At 38.8% G+C, this 25,093-nt stretch overlaps 1 protein-coding gene across 13 annotated transcripts in view; it reads left to right on the top strand.

Moving 5' to 3' along the window:
* Nucleotides 1-25,093, top strand: part of tenm2a (teneurin transmembrane protein 2a) — a 719,932-nt gene that overhangs the window by 664,883 nt on the left and 29,956 nt on the right. For all 13 annotated transcript variants that reach the window (XM_061901815.1, XM_061901814.1, XM_061901813.1 and 10 more), the window contains 8 exons: nt 1,238-1,258; nt 1,364-1,593; nt 7,370-7,524; nt 9,870-9,971; nt 12,343-13,160; nt 14,768-14,943; nt 22,932-23,167; nt 23,284-23,580. In XM_061901815.1, the coding sequence (XP_061757799.1) occupies nt 1,238-1,258; nt 1,364-1,593; nt 7,370-7,524; nt 9,870-9,971; nt 12,343-13,160; nt 14,768-14,943; nt 22,932-23,167; nt 23,284-23,580 (2,035 nt within the window). The remainder of the gene's footprint in view (nt 1-1,237; nt 1,259-1,363; nt 1,594-7,369; nt 7,525-9,869; nt 9,972-12,342; nt 13,161-14,767; nt 14,944-22,931; nt 23,168-23,283; nt 23,581-25,093) is intronic.

Here is a 25,093-nt window from a genome sequence, read left to right as displayed (position 1 = left end):
GGTGAGGGTCACCCTTTTGTAAGCAAATTGTCGAACAGTTTTATAACATAAATTGTCAACGAGCTATTGCAAGGAATTTAGGGATTTTACAATCTACGGTCCGTAAAGTCATCAAAAAGTTCAGAGAATCTGGAGAAATCACTGCACGTAAGCGATGATATTACGGACTTTTGATCCCTCAGGCGGTACTGCATCAAAAACCGACATCATTGTGTAAAGGATATCACCACATGGGCTCAGGAACACTTCATAAAACCACTGTCAGTAACTACAGTTGGTCGCTGCATCTGTAAGTGCAAGTTAAAACTCTACTATGGAAAGCCAAACCCATTTATCAACAATATCCTCAAACGCCGCCAGCTTGGCTGGGCTGGAGCTCACCTAAGATGGACTGATGCAAAGTGGAAAAGTGTTTTGTGGTCTGACGAGTCCACATTTCAAATTATATTTGGAAACAGAGGACGTGGTGTCCTCCAGAACAAAGAGGAAAATAACCATTCCGAATGTTATAGGTGCAAAGTTCAAAAGCCAGCATCTGTGATGGTATGGGGGTGTATTAGTGCCCAAGGCATGGGTAACTTACACATCTGGGAGGCACCGTTAATGCTGAAAGGTCCATATAGATTTTGGAGCAACGTATGTTGTCATCCAAGCAACGTTATCATGGATGCCGCTGCTTATTTCAGCAAGACAAGTGTTACAACAGCGTGGCTTCGTAAAAAAAGAGTGCGGTTACTTTCCTAGCCTGCCTGCAGTCCAGACTTGTCTCCCATCGAAAATGTGTGGCGCATTATAAAGCGTAAAATACGACAGCGGAGACCCCAGGCTGTTGAACAACTGAAGCTCCACATTAAACAGGAATGGGAAAGAAATCCACTTTCAAAGCTTCAACAATTAGTTTCCTCAGTTCCCAAACGTTTATTGAGTGTTGTTAAAAGAAAAGGTGATGTAACACAGTGGTGAACATGTCCTTTTCCGACTACTTTGGCACGTGTTGCAGCCATGAAATTCTAAGTTAATTATTATTTGCAAAAAAAAAAAAAAGTTTATGAGTTTGAACATCAAATATCTTGTCTTTGTTGTGCATTCAATTGAATATGAGTTGAAAAGGATTTGCAAATCATTGTATTCCCTTTATATTTACGTCTAATACAATTTCCCAACTCATATGGAAATGGTGGTTGTACAGTACATCAAAGACCTTTACTACTTTTGTTTTGTGTTTTTCTCCCTGCAGGAACAAAGATTTCAGACACAGGTAAGACTATTTGATCTGACGTTCATGCTAAATAAACGTGCGTAAAAACATGATTGAAAAACATACAATGTTGACGTAATCTTATCGTATCTTGTTGTCCTACAGCAATAATCCAACCCATAAGTATTTCCTGGCAATAGATCCATTATCTGGGGCTTTGTTCATCTCCGACACTAATTCCCGACGAATTTACCGTGTTCGCTCATTAACGGGTGGTCGCCTGTTGTCTGACAACGCCGAGGTGGTGGCTGGGACCGGAGAGCAGTGCCTGCCCTTTGATGAACGCTGCGGCGACGGCGGCAAAGCTACTGAAGCTACACTTATGAGCCCGAAAGGTGAGCAGCATGAGAGGAGGTGAAATGAGCTCACGTCGAGCCAGCAAACTGTATATTTAGTCATAATTACGGATCCGCCATTACATTCATTTATTCTGATTGATCTCATTCTTCCGACTTGTATGTAATCAAATGATGAATGAGGATAACGGCGGGTAATGGATTTCATTATTTTCAATTTTGCAAAGGCGCTTTTTCTTGTAGTCTTTGTCGATCCACATTTCAATGCACAAAGCATTCAGATCATTGCCGCTTTGTGTTACCTTTGCTGTTTTAGTGTGCAGTCTCTTGTCTCTGTATTAACTAATTTATTAGTTGTTGTTTTTGTTTTCTTTGTTTTTTAATTCCTCAATCAGTGCACAGGGGACAAAATGCACACAAAGGCTATTAACAAAACAATAACGTTGTTTCATGGATGTTTTGTAAGTGTGCGCAGTTTTTAAATAGAGGTATCAGATGTGTCAGTCATCTTTGTTTGGGTTTTTTAGTCTGGACAAAATGTACATGGCAAAACTCTTCTATTTTAACTGATGCACTTGATGCAAATTTTTTGAAAAATTTGCTTTTTTTTTTTAAATATCTAAGTTTATGTTTGTTTGTGCTTGACAAGGCATCTTTCCTAATAGCCTGAGAGTCTGTAAATGTATTGTGATTGGTGGAAGACTAAGTGCGGAAACACGGTGGTAGACATTTTGGGAGAGAGACGCTTTCCTCATAAAGTGATTGTCGATTGACAACCTCCTTGTCATCCTTTTAACATCCCGGCCTGAAATAATCGAAAGCCACACTTTAAAAATTGAAATATTCAACTTATCTATCCACATCAATCATTATTGAGATTTGAAGTTGCCCTCTTCATCTTAGCTTTGATTTTGGTGACATATTGGAGGCTAAATTGCCGCCGCGAAATAAACATGCTTTTCACCACATTTTTTTTTTAAATCGCTTTCCAAACACTTTAATTTCAGCTAAGTCGTAATTTTTGGAATATATTTCTTGACTTTAAGTCGTAAAACTGTAGTAGCAAGGCAGGAAGTTTGCAGCGTATGGCCGGGCAGCTTAGTAAATCGTGCAGCGACAGGGCTGGGGAGTCTTCCGCAGAATCCGAATGAGTCGGCAGGTCTGAGCCTGTGTCTGAGGACAAGTGTTTCCCAGCATGCAATGTTGTTGTTACAATGATCATTTTTGACTTTTTTTTTATCATTTATCAATTTTATTTTTTACGGAAAGGCTTTATTAGTTGAAGTGGTGTCCTTTTTAGTGGTGTAAAAGGGAAATTATTGCTACTTTTGGTGGTAATCGGGCACCGTTAGCAAGAATGGTTTGTGCAATGCATCCTATTTATACCCATGTGGCCGCTTGAATTGATGAAATAATTTTTAGGAATGGGATCTTCAACACTCCCTTTTGGTTTTCCTTGAACATGAAACATGATTATTTGGGGGGGCGGGTCAGCACTAGAGTGATGGACATACTTGCCAACCTTGAGACCTCCGATTTCAGGGGGTGGGGGGGCGTCGTTAAGAGGTGAGGTGTATATTTGCCGCTAGACTCATAGATTCACCAAGTCAAGTATTTCATATATATATATATATATATATATATATATATATATATATATATATATATATATAAAAGAAATACTTGATTTTCAGGGAATTCTAGCTATATATATGTATATATATATATATATATATATAAATACTTGAATTTCAGTGTTCATTTATTTACACATTTACACACACATAACACTCATCTGCTCATTGTTGAGTTGAGGGTTGAATATTCCATCCTTGTTTTTCTAACCATATGCATGTACACTAGATGGCAGTAGTGTCCTGTTTAAGAGTGTCACAACACATTGCTGTTTGGCAGATGAACTGATTTAGGTAGACAAATTCGGACTGGTGTTGTTGTGTGTTGTGATAATGAAAACTGCCTAACAATAAACCCACATAAGAAACCAAGAATTCGTCCTTGATCATTCTACAGTTATAACATCATTGGGCAGACACGCTCTTTGTAGACGTCGTTCAGGTACACATTGAGCTGGAGGAGGCGTGGCCTCCAGCTTCGCCTGAATTTCGGGAGATTTTCGGGAGAAACTTTGTCCCGGGAGGTTTTCGGGAGAGGCGCTGCATTTCGGGAGTCTCCCAGAAAATCCGAGAGGGTTGGCAAGTATGGTGATGGATATCTTTAAATGTGTTTTGTGGCAATTCCAACTTTGATCAGTGTCAGCTGCTTTGTAGAGAGGTGTTTTCTATCATTTCCAGCAGACTGCATTGCCAAAATATATAACCTCCAACCTTCCTCTCATGTGAAATCTACCCAGGAATAGAGCCATATGAATCCCTTCCCTACTGTACATGAGATTTTGTTGACGGAAAAAATACAAGGATTTATTTTTTGCTAATATTCGCCACGCTAATTTCCATATGGCCCCCGGGCCGGATTGCACTTAATTTACAGAAAAAAAGTCAACTGTACCCTAACCTACTGTGTATGTGGCATCCAATAATGTAATGTTAATTAATACAACAGAAAATCAGACCTACCTCTGTCAAGTATGATAAAATTAGTTTGTAATTTCCTGAGTTAATTTAGAAGCTGATTGCATTTTACACTATTTTTTTAAATAAAACAACAATTAATTTACCCAATGAATTCATTGGAAACTATTGTTAAAGCCTCGGAGGAGGTCTGTGCTCTCCAAGTGCTCTTGTTTTTCTTTAGAAGGACGGAGACAAAAAGCAGGGCATAAATCAGGTTAATGTTAAATTTAATAATGGGATCATTTTAGTGGATTATTGGATCTATGAGCACTGGCACCAAACTGTCAAGGATGTCAAACTGTCACATTTCTCTAAAGTGACACAGAATTAGCATGCATGTATATGTGAGTGTATTGGAGATGATGGGAGAGTATAAAGAAGAGAATGAGCCTCTCTTACCTGTCACAACAACTTCCTGTACACATATACACCTCCATGCCCTGGCTCGCCGCCTGTTTGTTCTCTTTCTTTCACCATCTCTGTTTCTCATTTGCTGCGTGCCCTTCGCTGTGCCCCCCATCTGTTCGTACATATCACAGTGTGCGTGCAAGGTATTTTGGAGCACAGTTGCTTAGAACAAACACACCTGTCTGAATGTCTGCTGCCTGTTAGGATAGTAGGGCTGACACAGCACCACTTCCAAAGGGAAGGGAGGGGAAAAAAGATAGAACAAATAGAAAAATACCGACAGCCATCAGACTGTATAATGCATATGTTCCTTCTTGACTGCACTTAAATGTAGAATATATGTAGAATATATTTATATTATTCATCTATTATATATATAATATACCGTATTTCCTTGAGTAGCCGACGAGGCGCTTATTAATTTAAAACCTCTTCTCACTAGTGTTGTGTCGTTCGCGAACGATTCGTTCGAACGTACTGAACCGAATCACTTCATGAACTGATTCGTTCCTTTCTCAGTTCAGTTGAGCTCCACCGCGACCATGCTGTTATGAGTGGAACTGGCGCGAATCACGTAAATCACGTTCGCGAACGTACTGACGCAGAGAACTGACGTGTGTCGCGACGTGAATCCCGTGAATCACATGAATCACGTTTGCGAACGTACTGACACAGGGAACTGACTGTGTCGCGGAGGATGACGTCACATTGAGGATCTCGTTCAGTCACTTTGTGCGTCGTTCATGTTTCGCCAACCTGCACACATTCTTTTATTCTATTTTTCATATCGTGTTTATTATATACCGCTTTTAGAGTGATCATAATTGTTTAAAAAAAAAACACACATTGGATGTGATATAAAAGGAAGAGTGATTTTAATTACAGTTTCAATACATGTATGTTTTGTTAGAAACATTACATGTTAAAATACTAAAATGTAATGTGAAAAAAGAAAACGTGTAACACATTTTAGAATCGTTTTTTCTATCTTGTCAAATCCACTATGAATTGTTAAAATAAATATAATGTAATAATGTAGAAAATTATTGCATTTCAAACACATTTAAGAATATATTTCAATTTTGTCGTCGAGTCAAATGTTAAAATGTAAAAATACTAATACCATTTGTAAATTTGCATGTCATTTTTACCACTTTAAAAAACTTTTTATTTATTTATTTTGTTTTCAGATCCATTTTAAAATGTCATGGACACCTCATGGAGAGGACACAAAAAAAAGAAGAAGGAAAAAAAAGAAAATTATATTTGTAGCAAATTTTAAAATAAATTGTTATTATCTTGTCAGATTCACACAAACCGAGATCTGCCGCTGGGGAAGCTGTTACTGACTGACTCATGATTAGCCGACCTGCACACAGAACTGCCGCAAGTGATTCGGTGAACGAATCTTTTGAACGAATCAATTTAAAGAATTGATTCTAGTGATTCAGTACAGTCAAAAGAACTGCCGATCCCATCACTACTTCTCACTCCTGCGCTTATTCAAAGCATGCGGTAAAAGTAAGCAGGCGCTAATAATTTTAAAACCTCCTCTCACCCCTGTGCTTACCAATGGTATGCAGTTGAAAATTGAGTGTGATTAAAAACAAATAATAATAAAAAATAATTCTGCGTCCGCAACCCGGTGATTGGGCACCACTGCTCTACAGCATGTCATCATGCCCACTTTTACACCATGCCGGACCCATGCAATTCTCTGTTTCTTAAACGAGATTGCAATGCATACTCGGTCAACAGCCATACCTTTTACACTGATGGTTGTGATATAAACAACTTTAAAACTCTTACTAATATGCGCCACACTCTGTGAACCCACACCAAACACATTTCGGGAGAGCATTGGCTCCATGGCACATTATGAACGCAGCATAGGGATTACCCATAATGCCGTGGATCCGTGACTCTTGGCTATTATTCACGCGCCCCCAACCCCGCCCACCTCAACCAACGCACAGATGGGGGGGCGGGGTTTGGTGCCAGCGGGTGTATGGACAGTGTAGCTAGATGTCGTGGATGCATTGCATTGTGGGTAGGTGTTGTGTTGCGTTTGTGGTGTGTTGCAGGGCATATGTTCTCCAGAAGTGTGTTTGTCATCGTTTAATGTGGGTTCACAGAGTGTGGCGCGTATTGGTAGGAGTGTTGAAGTTGTTTTATATCACAACCATTAGTGTGATCTGTATGGCTGTGGAACAAGACCCCTGGTTTACACACAGGATAAGCAAAAAAAAACCTCCGTCGTTTTAAAATGACGGCAGGGGACGGGTCACTCGTGACGTCACAAATTTGATCCGGCGGTAAAAGTAAGCATGCGCTTATTAATTTGGGGAGCGAGTTTTACCTGGCCGTAATTCAAGGCAGGCCCGGCGGCTATTCAAGGAAATACGCTATGTCATATATTATTTATTGTTATTATTGTTTATAGTGAGCGAAGTGTGGTGCTGAATTTCCCCCAGGTATCAATAAAGTACTTTCTATTCTAAAAAGGAAAAATTGGGCATTGCAGGGAAGGTGAGAAAACAGTCAATGGCTTGAAATTTCCTTGCAGTCAACAATCTTTTGGGAACTGCAACAACTCACATTTGATGACTCATCCCAAAGCTAACACTTATCGAAAAGTTGCGCACCCTCTTTGTTCCCTCTTATTCGATGCGGAATTGCGCTATTCAGCAGTTCAGGCTGTTATCCGTTTGTTGCAGGCGGGAAGAGCGAGCTTTAAATGACTCAAGATGTCTTAAAATCGTCGTAATTTATGAATATCGAGTCATCACTCATAGCACTTATCTTGACTTTTGCAGGTATCGCCGTGGATAAAAATGGCCTCATGTACTTTGTGGACGCCACTATGATCCGTAAGGTGGACCAAAATGGCATCATCTCCACTCTGCTGGGGGCCAACGATCTGACCGCCGTACGACCACTGAGCTGTGACACCAGCATGGACGTGAGCCAGGTAGGAGAGTCGCTCAGAAAAGTGGGGAAGATGTGAGAGGTGAGGGCATGATGGATGATGATCTAACAGCTTTGTGAGTGCTGAGCTATGACAATAGGGTGGCCCCGAGCCAGCCAGAGAGCGTGGGACAGGCTGATTTCGGGAGCTTTAAAGACTCTGTTGCTATATGAATGGCTCAAAAACGAGTAAGGACTTCAGTTACTTTAAAACATGAAGATGAGGACTTGGCATCTTTTCAAATTGTCCCAATTAGCATAAACTGTTGATTATTCGGGCTTCACGGTGGAAGAGAGGTTAGTGCGCCTGCCTCACAATACGAAGGTCCTGCAGTCCTGTGTTCAATCCCAGGCTCGGGATCTTTCTGTGGGGAGTTTGCATGTTCTCCCGGGAATGCGTGGGTTCCCTCCGGGTACTCCGGCTTCCTCCCACCTCCAAAAAAAACATGCACCGAGGGATAGGTTGATTGGCAACACTAAATTGGCCCTAGTGTGTGAATGTGAGTGTGAATGTTGTCTGTCTATCTGTGTTGGCCCTGCGATGAGGTGGCGACTTGTCCAGGGTGTACCCCGCCTCCCGCCCAAAAGGGAATAAGTGGTAGAAAATGGATGGATGGATGTTGTTTCATGTAAAGTAGGTGTCTTCACTTCAGGTGCAGGCAGTGTGGGTTCAGGCCCCAAAAGGAATGGGTACCTTTCACCAGGGAATCCATATTGTAACTTTTGTGTGTCAATAGTTAAAGTTAAGGTACCACTGATAGTCACACACACACACAAGGTGTGGTGAAATTTGTCCTCTGCATTTGACCCATCCCCTTGTTCCACTCCCTGGGAGATGAGGGGAGCAGTGAGCAGCAGTGGTGCCTGCGCTCGGGAGTCATTTTGGGGATTTAATCCCCAATTCCACCACTTGATGCGGAGTGCCAAGCAGGGAGGTAAAGGGTTACATTTTTATAGTCTTTGGTATGACTCGTTATAAATAAATAATATAAATACATTAATAAATAAATGTTAATTGTTTAAAAATTGGAATCGTTTTGTTTATGCAACATAAAAAATTGCTGATTATGATATATATATATATATGTTTATATATATATATATATATTATTATTATTATTTTTTTTTTTTTCTCAGTCCCATTCGTTTTTTTTATTGTGTAGACTTTGCATGCAGTTGCCATTCCAAGGCGTTAGATGGCAGTAGTGTATAGAATTGGATTTGTTGCCCAGCGAGAAAGTAGTGTTTACCATAAAGCTGAATGTTTAGTCCAATGTTGCGCCCTAAAAATGTTTTTACTGTTAGTGTTGTACTTATTACGCACAGACTGTTTCGTTGTATTGCGCATTTTAGTTGTTGTTTGCATTACCAAATTTGGAGGTGCTGAAAGCGCCGTGTAAAATCGCTAATGCTAATCAGTGGCATGTACCGTATAAATCGCTCCGGAGTATAAGTCGCACCTGCCGAAAATGCATAATAAAGAAGGAAAAAAAATAATAAGTCACATGAGTATAAGTCGCATTTTGGGGGGAAATTTATTTGATAAAACCCAACCTCAAGGATAGACATTTGAAAGGCAATTTAAAATAATTAAAGAACAGTGAACAACAGGCTGAATAAGTGTATGTTATATGACGCATAAATAACCAACTGAGAAGGTGCCTGCTATGTTAACGTAACATATTATGGTAGGAGTCATTCAAATAACTATAACATATAGAGCATGCTATACGTTTACCAAACAATCTGTCACTCCTAATCGATAAATCCGATGAAATCTTATACATCTCGTCTCTTACGTGAATGAGCTAAATAATATTATTTGATATTTTACGGTAATTTGTTAATAATTTCACACATAAGTCGCTCCTGAGTATAAATCGCACCCTCCGGCCAAACTATGAAAAAAACTACGATTTATAGTCCGAAAAATATGGTATATTAAAAAGGCAAAGCCCAGTCCGGAAAAGTCAAGCTTTAATTTACAAGTGTTTTCTGTCAAGCTTACTTGCTTCATTGGCATGAGAAATTGTTACATTAGAGGCATTTTGGCTGAGTGTGGTCCGAGTTCTTGTTTCACGGTCAAGTGTTTGAACGCTGCATAATCTGAAACCGGACGTTTGATTTTGGGTGAATTAATACCTAGTAGTGCCGAAAGTAACTATAAAAGTACCGCATTTGGTACGCATCCCTGGTCTCCACTCACTGACAGTGGGAATGTGAGTGCGAATGGTTGTCTGTCAATATGACTGACGGCCAGTCCAGAGTGAGATCTCATCTGAAAAAGCAATAGAAGTTGGTTAGATGGAATGAGGGATTTCATGTAAAACTTGTGTGTCTGCCTGCTAGGTACGTCTGGAGTGGCCTACAGACTTAGCTGTAAACCCCATGGACAACTCTCTCTACGTCCTAGAGAACAATGTCATTCTGCGCATTACTGAGAACCACCAGGTTTGTACAACACTGTTTTGTCCCAATCCGGAATTATATGTGGAAATCTATAAAATTGTGTGTACTATTAGTGGATGTGTTACAAAAGCAGACCGTCCTATTTAAAAGAGGTGTTTGGGTGTGCTAACAGCATTGTGTGCCCATGGAAACACTCATTTCCGTCCAAGTTGTTGTTGTGCTCTTTAGCCTGTGTGCAATGTTGTTGAACTAACAGCACACATTCATAATCTGTAACACCTTTTCTGCAATATAGAATCCCAATCAAAATGCTAAATGTATTGCGCTCTTTATTCTGCTCACTTAAAAGGCTCAAACCTCTTCGCCCAAGTTTTGTGGAGCAGTTGCGTGTGCTATCTAATGTGCACGTGTTTTAATGCACGCAAATCTTCAGTAAATCAGGTATAATGTCTTCTTTGTTATAAATTAAAACCTCTCTCATCTTCTTTGGGCCCTGTACTCTCTTTCCATGTTGTTTTTCTTCAAGCCATCTTTTGGCACTGCACTGTTCCCACACACACACACACACACACACACACACACACACACACACACACACACACGGGCCATATCACCCGCAATCTCAATCAATCAATCAATCAATGTTTACTTATATAGCCCTAAATCTCTAGTGTCTCAAAGGGCTGCACAAACCACAACACGATCCACTACGACATCCTCGGTAGGCCCACATAAGGGCAAGGAAAACTCACACCCAGTGGGACGTCGGTGACAATGATGACTATGAGAACCTTGGAGAGGAGGAAAGCAATGGATGTCGAGCGGGTCTAACATGATACTGTGAAAGTTCAATCCATAATGGATCCAACACAGTCGCGAGAGTGAGATGTGAGCTGTATCACCAACAGGTGCACCACTCCCTATTGAAGCAGTCTCGAGGAAACAATGTCTGCGTATTTTACTCATCAACAAATTATCCAAGCAACAAAACACGATACTAAGTTTTTCCTAATTTATTATACTAATTTGTCAATGCTGACACTATGGCAAACAGCCTACATGGCAGCTTTGTGATATTAGATCCAGCCTTCCAATGTTTTGCTATGTCTTTTTGGTACACTGTTTTGCTATTTTTTCACAGTTTAGATTTTTTTGTTATAATTTTGCTATATTAACAATGTGCTGTTGGCCAATAAAGAAATAGGGTAATACTTTAGTATGGGGAACATATTCACCATTAATTAGTTGCTTATTAACATGCAAATTAATAACATGTTGGATCTTAATTAGTCATTATTAAGTACTTATTAATGCTTTATTTTGCATGGCCTTATTATACAACCAGTAAGCCATTAACTAAGAGTTTTACCTCAATAACCTCAGAATTATTGCTTATTAGTAACCCTAACCCTTATATGTTCCCCTGTTGTCTAAATAACTCTAAATTAAGTCGTTGTTACTTAGAACAGTGCTTCTCAAATGGGGGTACGCAAACCACTGGGGGTACTTGAAGGTATGCCAAGGGGTACGTGAGATTTTTTTTTAATATTCTAAAAATAGCAACAATTCAATAATCCTTCATAAGTAAATTTATTGAATAATACTTCAACAAAATATGAATGTAACTTCATAAACTGTGAAAAAAGATTTTTCACAGATTATGAAGATTTTTTGTGGACATGTTCCATAAATATTGATGTTAAAGATTTCTTTTTTTGTATAGAAATGTTTAGAATTAAGTTCATGAATCCAGATGGATCTCTTTTACAATCCCCAAAGAGGGCACTTTAAGTTAATGATTACTTCTATGTTTAAAAATCTTTTTATAATTGAATCACTTGTTTATTTTTCAACAAGTTTTTAGTTATTTTGATATCTTTTTTCCAAATAGTTCAAGAAAGACCACAACAAATGAGCAATATTTTGCACTGTTATACAATATAATAAATCAGAAACTGATGACATTGTGCTGTATTTTACTTCTTTATCTCTTTTTTCAACCAAAAATTATTTGCTATTTTTAGGGGGTACTTGAATTAAAAAAATGTTCACGGGGGGTACATCACTGAAAAAAGGTTGAGAACCACTGACTTAGAATATGTTCCCCATATAATAAGGCCATGCAGAATAAGGCATTATTAAATACATAATAATGACTAATTAAGAGCTAATATGTTACTAATTTGCATGTTAACAAGCAACTATTTAATGGTGAATATGTTTCCCATACTAAAGTGTTACCAAAATTTGTTAGGGCCATACTTTGGACCCCCCTGATATAGTCAACTAGTTTTTTGTTACTTTTGATATAATAGTAATACATCCTCAACAGTGTTTAAAGTTCCACTCAACCGACTTCTTATTCTGAGCTGATACTATTCAGGTTGTGAAAATATGCTGTTGTTGTTTCCAGGTGAGCATCATAGCAGGCCGGCCTATGCACTGCCAGGTGCCAGGTATCGACTACAGCCTCAGCAAGCTGGCCATCCACGCTGCCCTTGAGAGCGCCACAGCCATCGCTCTGTCCCACACCGGCATTCTGTACATCGCCGAGACCGATGAGAAAAAGATTAACCGTGTGAGACAGGTGAGCACCAATGGAGAAATCTCCCTTCTGGCTGGAGCCGCTTCCGACTGTGACTGCAAGAACGACGTCAACTGCAACTGCTTCTACGGCGACGACGGCTACGCCCCGGATGCCGGCTTGAACTCTCCTACCTCCTTGGCCGTGTCCCCCGATGGGACGCTCTTCATCGCCGATCTCAACAACATACGCATCAGAGGCGTGCGAGCCAACCGGCCCGGACCTGCCGTCTCAAGTCCGGGCTACAGTGGATCTGGGGGCCCGCAATATGAGGTGGCGTCTCCTCGGGATCAAGAGCTGTATGTCTTTAACGCGGAGGGGCTTCACATCCAAACCATTAGCCTTGTGACCGGAGAGCCACTTTATAACTTCACCTACGGTCCAGATGGCGAGTTGACCAGCCTGATGGACAATTGCAATAATTCCGTTAAAGTGAGGAGGGAAGGTCTGGGTCAGGGAGGAGGAGCAGGCCTGCTCCGACTGGTTCTCCTGCCAGAGAATCAAGTGGTGACGTTGGGGCTCGATCCCAGCGGAGGACTGCGCAGTGTGTCAGCAATGGGCCAAGAGGTGGCTCTGATGGGCTACAGCGGCAGCACAGGCCTGCTTGCTACCAAAGCTGATGAGACGGGATGGACCACCTTTTACCAGTAAGTAAATAAGCCAGTGGTTCTTAACCTGGGTTCGATCGAACCCTAGGGGTTCGGTGAGTCGACCTCAGGGGTTCGACCGAGGTCAAAACACACCCGACTCCTCGTATAAATACAAACTTCTCCCTGTTGGCATATTACGGATACTGCAACAGCTAATTGATTTGCAGGTGTGTAATTTGTTCTGAGTTTATGCACTGTCTTAGTTTTGTTGTTTGAACAAGGTGATGTTCATGCACGGTTCATTTTGTGCACCAGCAAAAAAAATTTGGTAACCCTTTAGTATGGGGAACATATTCACCATTATTTAGTGGTTTATTAACATGCAAATTAGTAACATATTGGCTCTTAATTAGTCATTAGGTACTAATTAATGCATTATTAGAACCCTAACCAAATAACTCTAAATTAAGTCTTTGTTACTTAAAACAGTGGTTCTCAACCTTTTTTCAGTGATGTGCCCCCTTTGAACATTTTTTTGATTCAAGTACCCCCTAATCAGAGCAAAACATTTTTGGTTGAAAATAAGAGATAAACAAGTAAAATAAAGCACTAAGTCATCAGTTTCTTATTTATTGAATTGTATAACAGTGCAAAATATTGCTAATTTGTAGTAGTCTTTCTTGAACTATTTGGAAAAAAAGATATAAAAATAACTAAAAACTTGTTCAAAAATAAACAAGTGATTCAATTATAAATAAAGATTTCTACACATAGAAGTAATCATCATCTTAAAGTGCCCTCTTTGGGGATTGTAATAGAGATCCATCTGGATTCATCAACTTAATTCTAAACATTTCTTCACAAAAAAAGAAATCTTTAACATTTATGGAACAAGTCCACAAAAAATCTGTCTGTCAACACTGAATATTGCATTGTTGCATTTCTTTTCACAGTTTATGAACTTACATTCATATTTTTTGAAGTATTATTCAATACATCAATCAATCAATCAATGTTTACTTATATAGCCCTAAATCACTAGTGTCTCAAAGGGCTGCACAAATATTTATAGAGGATTTTTGAATTGTTACTATTTTAAAAAAATCTCACGTACCCCTTGGCATACCTTCAAGTACCCCCAGAGGTACGCGTACCCCTGTTTGAGAACCACTGACTTAGAATATGTTCCCCATACTAAAGTGTTACCAAAAACATACAACTTTGTCTTGAATTTGAAAAAAAAAAACATTTTAATTTTCACTAAAGAAGGGTTCGGTGAATGCGTATATGAAACTGGTGGGGTTCGGTACCTCCAACCAGGGGCGCCGCTAGGGATTTTGGGCCCCATAAAAAGAATCTTTACAGGGCCCCTGTATCTTTACAGGACCCCTCTATATTATAATTTCATCATCATTAGGGGCCTCCCTCCATCATGGGCCCCTAGAATCCATCTCCTTTACCCCCACTTTTCGGCGCCCCTGCCTCCAACAAGGTTGAGAACCACTGAAATAGGCTTATGCAGCTCCTTTGCTTCTTGCACAGTTTTCCGCTGACCCCTTTTGGTGGGTTTTAAAACTGCAGGCAACTCCTAACTGCTCCATCTTTGACAAATGGATCCATTTTGAGTGTGTTCACAGCATATGCACCAACTTGTCCTCTTCCAGGTATGACAGCGAGGGTCGCCTGACCAACGTGACGTACCCCACGGGCATGGTAACAAGTCTCCATCGTGAGATCGAGCGTTCCATCACCATCGACATCGAGAGCTCCAGCAGAGATGACGACGTGACCGTCGTCACTAACCTGTCTTCTGTGGAAGCCTCGTACACGGTGGTGCAAGGTAGGACAACCTGCAGGTCATGAAGTGAAGTGAATTATATTTTATATAGCGCTTTTCTCTAGTGACTCAAAGCGCTTTACATAGTGAAACCCAATACCTAAGTTACATTTAAACCAGTGTGGCTGGCACTGGGAGCAGGTGGGGAAAGTCTTCTCTCTCTTCTTCTCCTTACTTACCCGAAACATGCATGTTAGAGACTTTAAATATAATATGTTGTTTTTCTATATACCTTATGCCCTGTAACTGACAAGCAACTACCTGGGTGTACTCTGGCCCCAGGTCCTATGGAATAGACTGCAGCTCACCTGTGACCCTAAAGCGGTATAGAACATGAAATGACTGTGAATGATGACATCATCACCATGAATAATTTCAAATTGCATCATTCACAACGCCTCCATTACTCGAATGGAGTGGTGTCCAAGGCGCGGGGGGACGTTTGCGATTTGCAGCTAATTTTTTCAACGGCCCGCGACACATTCTAAAAACACTACACTGCAATAAAAGACAATAGATTTTATGGTAAAAAATAAAATAAAAAAATAGCAGCTGAGTCACCAGAATTTCACTGTAAAAATTAACGTGGTACAATTTACAGTAATTCAGTATAAAAACAACTCAAAATGTAATGGTAAAATCAATATACTTTTTTTTTAACCAGTGAATTACTGATAAAAAAAACTTTCATAGAAGCGCAAACATGTGTTATGTAACATGAAATGGTTCAAATGCTGGTAATAATAGCCCAAAATATAAAATGGTGAATACAAAAATACAAATGTATTTCAGTTTTAGGAGTTAAATGTTGGAACAAACTCAGTGATGAGTTGAAGACATGGAGTTATTTGTTAAAGGCCTACTGAAATGAGATGTTCTTATTTAAACCAGGATAGCAAGTCCATTCTGTGTCATACTTGATCATTTTGCGATATTGCCATATTTTTGCTGAAAGGATTTAGTAGAGAACATCGACGATAAAGTTCGCAACTTTTGGTGCTGATAAAAAAGCCTTGCCTTTACCGGAAGTCGCAGACGATGACGACACATGGGTGAGGGCTCCTCACGTCCTCACATTGTTTATAATGGGAGCCTCCTGCAGCAAGAGCTATTTGGACTGAGAAAACGACAATTTCCCCATTAATTTGAGCGAGGATGAAAGATTTGTGGATGATGATATTGATAGCGAAGGACTAGGAAAAATAAATTTTTAAAAAAAGTTAAAAAAAAAAAAAGGTGATTGCATTGGGACAGATTCAGATTTTTTTAGACACATTTACTAGGATAATTCTGGGGAATCCCTTATCTTTCCATTGTGTTGCTAGTGTTTTAGTGAAATTAAATAGTGCCTGATAGTCAGAGGGGTGTGTCCACGGGTGTCTTGAGGCCAATCTCTGAGGGAAGTCACGGCAGATACAAGGACGGCGCAAACTCCACAGATCTCCGTTAAGAGGCGACTGTTTAACACAATTTTCCCACCGAAACCTGCAGGTGGACATTTGGTCGGGAACCATGTTCGCTTGACCGCTCTGATCCATAGTAAAGCTTCACCTCCGGGAATTTTAAACAAGGAATCACCTTGTGTTTGACTGGCTAAACGCTAAAGCTTCCCACCTCCATCTTTCTACTTTGACTTCTCCATTATTAATTGAACAAATTGCAAAAGATTCAGCAACACAGATGTCCAGAATACTGTTTGATTGCGCGATGAAAAGAGACAACTTTTAGCCGCAAACGGTGCTGCGCTAATATTTCCTGACAGTCCGTGACGTCACGCGTACGCGTCATCATTCCGCGACGTTTTCAACAAGAAACTCTGCGGGAAATTTAAAATTGCAATTTAGTAAACTAAACCGGCCGTATTGGCATGTGTTGCAATGTTAATATTTCATCATTGATGTATAAACTATCAGGCTGCGTGGTCGGTAGTAGTGGGTTTCAGTAGGCCTTTAAGGTTTAAGAAAGCTTTGAAAGGTGAAATAATGGAAAATTATAAAATATAGTAAGAATTACTTTCATCCCGTTGATTTTTTTGAATGATGATGTTTCAGGCAATCTAATTTTCAGTGAATGTATAGGATAGGCAAATATAAGCCTCAGCTTCAGCCTATTCCTTTTTCGGTCATTTTTTTTGCTTTTCTTTTTGTGTGTAAATGTGTATGATTGTTAATATGTATAATCTGTGCTGTTAAATTGATCACACAAAATGGTTGATTATATGACCGAAATAAACTCATTCAAAACTGACACGTAGGCACTTTTTCAAAGAAAATAAATAAATAAAATTAAAAAAAATACTCTATTCATTTTGAAAATGAAAAACTTTTAATTGACCTCCCGCATCCTCCACGAATTTGTTGATTTTCAGCGTGTGGCACTTTATTGAAAAAAGAAAAAAATATCAATTGAATTTTTTTCTTTTAACTCCTCCCTAGAGGACATACACCCCCGCCTTCCCCAAATCTAAATACTATAGAGAACATGATAATATGTATAGTATTTATCTGTACAATTCATCAACTCATTTCACAACTATTTAAAAGAGGAAGACCGTTGAATAGTGTGACCACTGCTGCCATCTAGCTGTAGGCGTGTGTATCATTTAAGCAAGATGAAAAGTCATTGGTCGCTCTTGCCTCTCACACACCTGACATAAAGTATCATTTTAAAACATGCTCAGCGCCGCCCAGACTAAACAGGGACTCTAGGCATTATTTTATTTGGAGCTTCCCTGTAATAAAAGAATGTTTTGACACTTTCTATTTGTGTCAAACTATTTTTGCATGTTTTTTTTTTTTTATTATCGTTAACATAAAATGTATCTTTTTTGTGGGAAATTATTTTAATTAAGGATGTCGTATAGCCGCGTTGATTAGCATCAATTAACTAGTGTAATTTACTGCATTGTTTTTTTATCCTGTTAATCTAATTTTTCATCTCTAAAATTACTGTCTCTGTATATCTTCTTGTGCTTGACTGAGAGCAACAACACTACCGCCATGCGGCACAAAGATAGGAAATAAATAGGTCTCACTCTGGCAGAAACTTGGCCGGGTGGTGTAAGCGACTTTAAATAGTGGGGATCTGATGAAATATATCTAACAAATAGTGGAAAATATTCATAATAAAATTAAAGGCTATCAGAAGTATACATTTAGATGTTTTCTTGTTTTTAAGGCACTGTTTTTTGTTTTTTAGAGTAATGTGCATCGCTCTATTAGATAAGCTATGGAGAAATGGTGTCACTTCTGCCTTAAGATAACTTTATACCAGTGCTTCAAAAGGAAGAAGACTATATATTGCTCCACCCCTACTCCGCCCTCCACCGTGACTATAATCGGTATAACTTGTCCATAAAAATGTTATAACTATACATCTGCATGACATTGTGAGTTTATTAACATGGAAGAAAACAACACACCGGTCTTTCTTCGTTTCCCACCGTGGTTACAGTGAAGCCAAGTGCTACATACGCTTCATCATATTCTGGTACGGCAAAGAAATCGTGTTCCTCCAGGTTAAATGTGCCCCTCGCCCCCTGGCATCACACCACGCCCCCACCAGCGGGGCCCGCCTCACTATATGAGAAGGACTGCTTTATACTATTATAACACATGTGGCCATCAATATAGTGACAAATTGCATGTGCAGTGCATTATATTTCAAATTATATAGTAATATATTACACGTACAATCCCGAAGGGACAAGCGGTAGGAAAATGATGGATGGATTATGTGTTCAATATATTTGAAATTATTATAATAGCATACTACATGTACAGTTATGTGTATATTATATTTACCATTATTATACTAATAAATTACATGCCAATTATGTGTACATTATATTTGAAATCTTTGTAGTAATGTATTAAATGTACAATGTGTACATTATATTTAAAATTATTATAATAACACAGTACATGTACAATGTGTACAATATATTTAAAATCAATATGATGTGTACGTTATACTTGAAATCAGAGCACAATTACATGGAGTAAAATGTTTTAATGTTGTCTTTCGCTGTGCAAAATAGAACCAAAACTTGTTAATAAATAACTTTGCGTTGAATAAGGTTTAAAAAATAAATTAGTGTTGCACATTAATGTAGGTACATAAGACATTTGTCATTGACAGTCAGGAAAACCAACTAAAGCCAATATTTCTTACAAAGATGACCAAGCAATTGTGACGAATATAGATTTGTTGAATGTGTTCTCTTAAACCACTATTGGTAACGTGCACGAGCACTGTGATTGATTTGTTTAGTTTTGTTTTTTCTCAAGCAGAGGAAAAAATAAGAAGATCAACATGAATTACTTATCGCTGAGAAAATAGTTTTATACTTTTTTTAAAGTGTTATAACTTCAACATTGTATATGGACCTGATGTTTTATTTTTGTACACCAGACTGTATCTTTACAAGTCTTTTAAAAATTAATTTATTTCATAAATACACTTTTTTGTTGTTTGAATAACTGTCTTGATAACAATGTCATGAATTGAAATAAAAATATCTGAAGTTGAGGGCTTTTCTTAGCATTTTTAGGTGAGATTAAAAAAGTGGTTGCGTTATAACAAATCATAATGAATTGTTTGCTTTTTTTAATCATTTGACAGCACATACTTTAATATAATTAACTTTCAATTTTTCCCAACTTTAACTTCAACTGGGATTCGATCCCATTACCACCCCTTTTTGAGACCATTATGTCATTGTATTCTAATCAATGACGGAGCAGGAAGTGGCTAGGAATATGTATGTGTCAAAATTACATATGAAGCGCTTTGTCATTCATGAATTGACATTTTACATGCGCTAATTCACGCATTTCGGCTCTACGCGCAGTGCCCGGTCTGCGTTTAGGGAGGGTCGGCCCTCTAGAGAACTATTTTCTTACTTTCCACTTGACTTATGAAGTAAAATGACCAGTATGTATCGTATTAATGACAGTCCGGATCATTCCAAGTTTGAATATCTTCAGAACCAATTTCTTTAACTTGTGCAATTTAGTCTTCATCTTACACACACACACGCACGCACGCACGCACACACACACGCACACACACACACACACACTTGTATTTCTTACCTTCTTGAGACCTCCAAAAAAATGCCTACCTCTTTAGGACCACCCTTTGCAGATATATAAACATTTGTATGTACAACATTAATAATATATATATATATATATATATATATATATATATATATATATATATATATACTAAGCAAATATAAAAAAGTAAGCTTTTAGTTAATTTTGTTGTTGTTGTTGTTGTTGGTAATTGGTTTTTAATCATCATTATTTACTTCAAGTTATTACAGTTTGTCTCTATATACTTATTTATTTCATTAGTTTGGTAACACTTTAGTATGGGGAACATATTCTCCATTAATTAGTGCTTATTAACATGCAAATTAGCAACATATTGGCTCTTAATTAGTCATTTTTAAGTATTCATTAACGCCTTATTCTGCATGGCCTTATTATATAACCAGTAAGCATTAACTAAGAGTCTTCCCTCAATAACCTTTAGAATTATTGCTTATTAGTATCCCTAACCCTAATGCTTACATGTTCCCCTAGTGTCCAAATAACTCTAAATTCAGTCTTTGTTACTTAGAATATATTCCACATACTAAAGTGTTACCATTTGTTTTATTAATTTTGGCCAAATGGGGTGCACTTCAAATTTGTACACACACTTGTTATTTCATATGTTGACCTTAGGGGGAGCACTTTTTAAGCACGACACACAGTTAATTTGAAAAATCCCTCCTTTTTGGGACTGCCCTTATTTTGATAGATTTCACCACCAGAGTTGCAAATGAGACAATCTCTATTAGACGCAATGGCTTTCCCTATTGGGACCATGACTTGGGTCCTAACTTGTTCACCGGTCCTCATATGGACGGTACTTTTCCCTTGTTGATGTCTCAAGAAGGGTAGAAATACAAGAACACACACACAGTAAGATACATATGCAGCTCTCAGGCCGTTCCCATTTTCCCTGGGCTTATTTGGTCTAATTAGATCTGAAGAAGAAGGAGGGTAATTGTCTCTTCCCCTGCTGACCAATGTAAGTGTTGTGACCCCTAACAGTAAGCTTGATGATCTGAAGGGGAATATGATGGAGATGTCTTCAGACATCCACCTGGGTCGTCGTCGGAGGGGAGCGATGTTGGCAGAGTAATTTAAGGTTTCCACTACCCTGTGTGGGTTTTCAGTGCAACTCTCTGCTGACATACTCACTTAACCATTTCCCATTCTTCTGCTCTTTCTCCTTCTCTTCATTAACGACTGCACTGTGAATTCTCTTCGGCCCCTCAAGGTCTTGTTTTTCCCTCTCCCTCTCGCTTACTTGCTTCTGTTTTATTACAAGCTTGTTCAAGCAGACGGTGCAGAGAAGATTTATCTAAAGGCTGTTGCTGCCAAGTCAGTGGGAAAAAAATGCATTTGCTTGTCTGTTTGAGGCATTGTTAAAATGTGCCTGGAGCTTTATTACAAATTGGCCTTATGGATTACTGTCATTTATGGCTGGGTTTCAGAGGAAGGCACCAGCTGATCCCCTCACCTTTTGTAAGTGAAGAAGAATGAGCCCCCCCCCCCGGTGTGGCGGACAGATGTGTTTGAGCCCAACACAATTTTATCTTCCTTTCAGTCAATTCGCTGTGATTAAGACGTGTGTTTTCAGTTTTGGGAGAGAGGACTTTAAGCTCAACATTAGGCTTATCTGATTCTATTCTTATCCTCGTCAGTGATTCATTACACATCGCGGAGATAAGGAGAGCTGCAGAGAGATGTCATTTTCCATTCAGGATTTGTTAGCAATTCTCCGAAAGGGATCCGCTTGAGTCGGTTTAAATAGGCATGGCTTTAAAGAAGATATTTTATCTCCTTTGTAGTTGAGCAAAAGAGTAATTTAAAGTAAACAAAAACACATACTTTTCGGTTTTACGGTAGTACCTCAATTTACGAGCTTAGTTGGTTCTGAGTTTTGAATCAACATCAATATCGATATCTCACATCAACATCTTCCATTTATTTAATTGGTGCTTGGACCACCCCCAAACCCCCACCCAAAAAAATAACACAGTGTTTACATGTAACATTCCTTTTAAAGAGAAAAACAAACTTTTACATAAGAAATATCGTACACATACAATAGAATGCACTACAACCAAACTACAATCCTTGTATGAATTTGAATTGATTAAGGTGACTTAAACTTAAACAAGTTGAAAAACTTATTCGGGTGTTACCATTTAGTGGTCAATTGTACTACTGTACTGTGAAATCTACTAATAAAAGCTTCAATCAATCAATCAAAAGTAATGTAATAATAATGTACAGCATTTACCTTGGAGAGTTGTTATTGCATAGCAGTGATTAAAAAATCATAGCAGTGATTTTTCAATCACTGCTATGCTAAAATTACAACTAATATTGATAATGTTGTTGATAATATTCATTTTTGTTTCACTACTTTTGGTTTGTTCTGTGTTGTGTTGTGTCTTCTCAATTGCTCTGTTTATTACAGTTTTGAGTGTTGCGGGGTCAGGTTTGGTTTTGGAATTGGATTGCATTGTTATGGTATTGCTGTGTAGTGGTTTGTTGGATTGATCAAAATAAATAAATACATCGATTTTTTAAAAATGAGAATCGATTCTGAATCGCACAACGTATTCGATTCGATTCGTATTCGAATCGATCTTTTCCCACACCCCTACTGTTTACCCCTAGGTATTTGGATCTCAGTAGGTCAAGCTCTGACCATATCCACTTGAAGGCCAGCATCTACTGTAGTGGACATTTGTGTGTTTTTTCCATCACAAGGGTTTTTTCTCTGAAATGTGTCAGTCAAAAAAAAGTGTACATAGCCAGTACACTATGTAATATTTTAGTCAAATAACTTAGATTATTCAAGGATTTACCGAGGTTGTAAATCTGTTTTGACCTTAACTTCTTGTTTCCTCTCTACAGACCAGGTAAGGAACAACTACCAGCTGTGCAACAATGGCACCCTGAGAGTGATGTATGCCAATGGAATGGGCATAAGCTTCCACACAGAGCCTCACATCCTCGCAGGGTCTGTCAGTCCTACAATTGGTCGCAGGAATATAACACTTCCTACCGACAATGGCCTCAACTCCATTGAATGGCGTCTACGCAAAGAGCAGACTAAGGGAAAGATAACAGTCTTTGGCAGGAAGCTGAGGGTGAGTTGATCAGATTTACATAAAACTGTAAATGTGTATTTGACAAACAGCCTGTATTGTGACATTACATTCAGCCTACATTCATGTATTTGATCTAACCTGCCTTGTTTCTTTAGGCACACGGCCGCAACCTCCTCTCCATCGACTTTGACCGCAACACGCGCACAGAGAAGATTTACGATGATCACCGGAAGTTTACTCTGCGCATCATGTACGATGCCCAGGGCCGGCCAGCTATGTGGTTGCCTAGCAGCAGCCTGGCAGTGGTCAATGTGTCCTATTCATCCACTGGGCAGCTTGTCGGCCTGCAGAGGGGGAGCATGAGCGAGAGGACCGAGTTCGATCCTCATGGACGCGTCCTGTCTCGTACTTTTGTGGACGGGAAGGTGTGGAGTTACAGTTATCTTGATAAAGTAAGTGTGTTTCTCACATTTATTACGATATGTCAGAATTAGGACACTTGGCCCTTAGATTTGGGGAAAAAAATGGACTTTCCATTCACAGCAAAAAAGTTGAGTTGAGGTCTGTTAGGGCCACTCCGCCAACTATAGATCTTGCATCATGCAAAAAAGGGACTTCTTCAAACGTCTCCTTACACAGTTTGAAACATACAAATTACATCGCAATGGGAAATATTCCGATTCCAGAGGAATTAAAATATGTAGGGCCAGAATTTGTCAAACAGATACATCTGTAGTTACTTAGATGTTCATTTAATTGAATGGTCTTATAATCCATCCATTTTCTACCGCTTATTCCCTTTGGGGTCGCGGGGGGCGCTGGTGCCTATCTCAGCTACAATCGGGCGGAAGGCGAGGTACACCCTGGACAAGTCGCTACCTCATCGCAGGGCCAACACAGATAGACAACATTCACACTCACATTCACACACGAGGGCCAATTTAGTGTTGCCAATCAACCTATAATGAAATACATAAATGTGTCATTAATTTTTTAAATGAAAATACATTTATTTATTTATCATTGAATACATTATTGATGTATGATTTAATTATTTCCTGATTTAATTAATTATTCATTTTATTATTTCATGATTTATCTAATTAATGAAATATTTAAGTATTTTTTAAAGACTTTTTGCATGTCATTTGTCTTTTTGTCGGCACATTAATTTATTTAATCCGTGAAACTCAGCCGTCACAGTCAGTGGGCAGATCACAACACCTTCTACACCTTGGTACTCGGCACACACTGGATGTGTGTCTTAAACACACATCCAGTCCAATCATTGCAAGTACCCAATCAGGTGTTAAGAGCCGCCCCTTTGTGGCTGAGTTTGACGGATAAAATAAATTCATGAATTGCTAACAAGGGCCAGATTGAACAAAATTACAATATATAAATAATTCAATATTTTAATAATTACTTAAATGTGTCATTAATTAGTTAATTAAGCCTATCTCAGCTGCATTCGCAATGAAATAAATCATAAATATTATGATTATGATTGACTCAATTATTTTAAATCATAAAATCATAAAATAATCAAATAAATGATAAAATGATAAATGGGTTGTACTTGTATAGCGCTTTTCTACCTTCAAGGTACTCAAAGCGCTTTGACACTACTTCCACATTTACCCATTCACACACACATTCACACACTGATGGAGGGAGCTGCCATGCAAGGCGCCAACCAGCACCCATCAGGAGCAAGGGTGAAGTGTCTTGCTCAGGACACAACGGACGTGACGAGGTTGGTACTAGGTGGGATTTGAACCAGAGACCCTTGGGTTGCGCACGGCCACTCTCCCACTGCGCCACGCCGTCCCGTCAATTATATTTCAATAATAAAATCCCAAAAATTATTTACATTTTTTAATAATGTAATATTTTATTAAATAAATAAATGTCACACTAAATAACACATTTATATATGGAAATTCCAATTAAAATTAATGACAC

Source organism: Nerophis ophidion, linkage group LG05, assembly GCF_033978795.1.
Source record: "Nerophis ophidion isolate RoL-2023_Sa linkage group LG05, RoL_Noph_v1.0, whole genome shotgun sequence".
Classification (NCBI taxonomy): Eukaryota; Metazoa; Chordata; class Actinopteri; order Syngnathiformes; family Syngnathidae; genus Nerophis; species Nerophis ophidion.
This window is presented reverse-complemented; position numbering and strand designations above follow the sequence as displayed.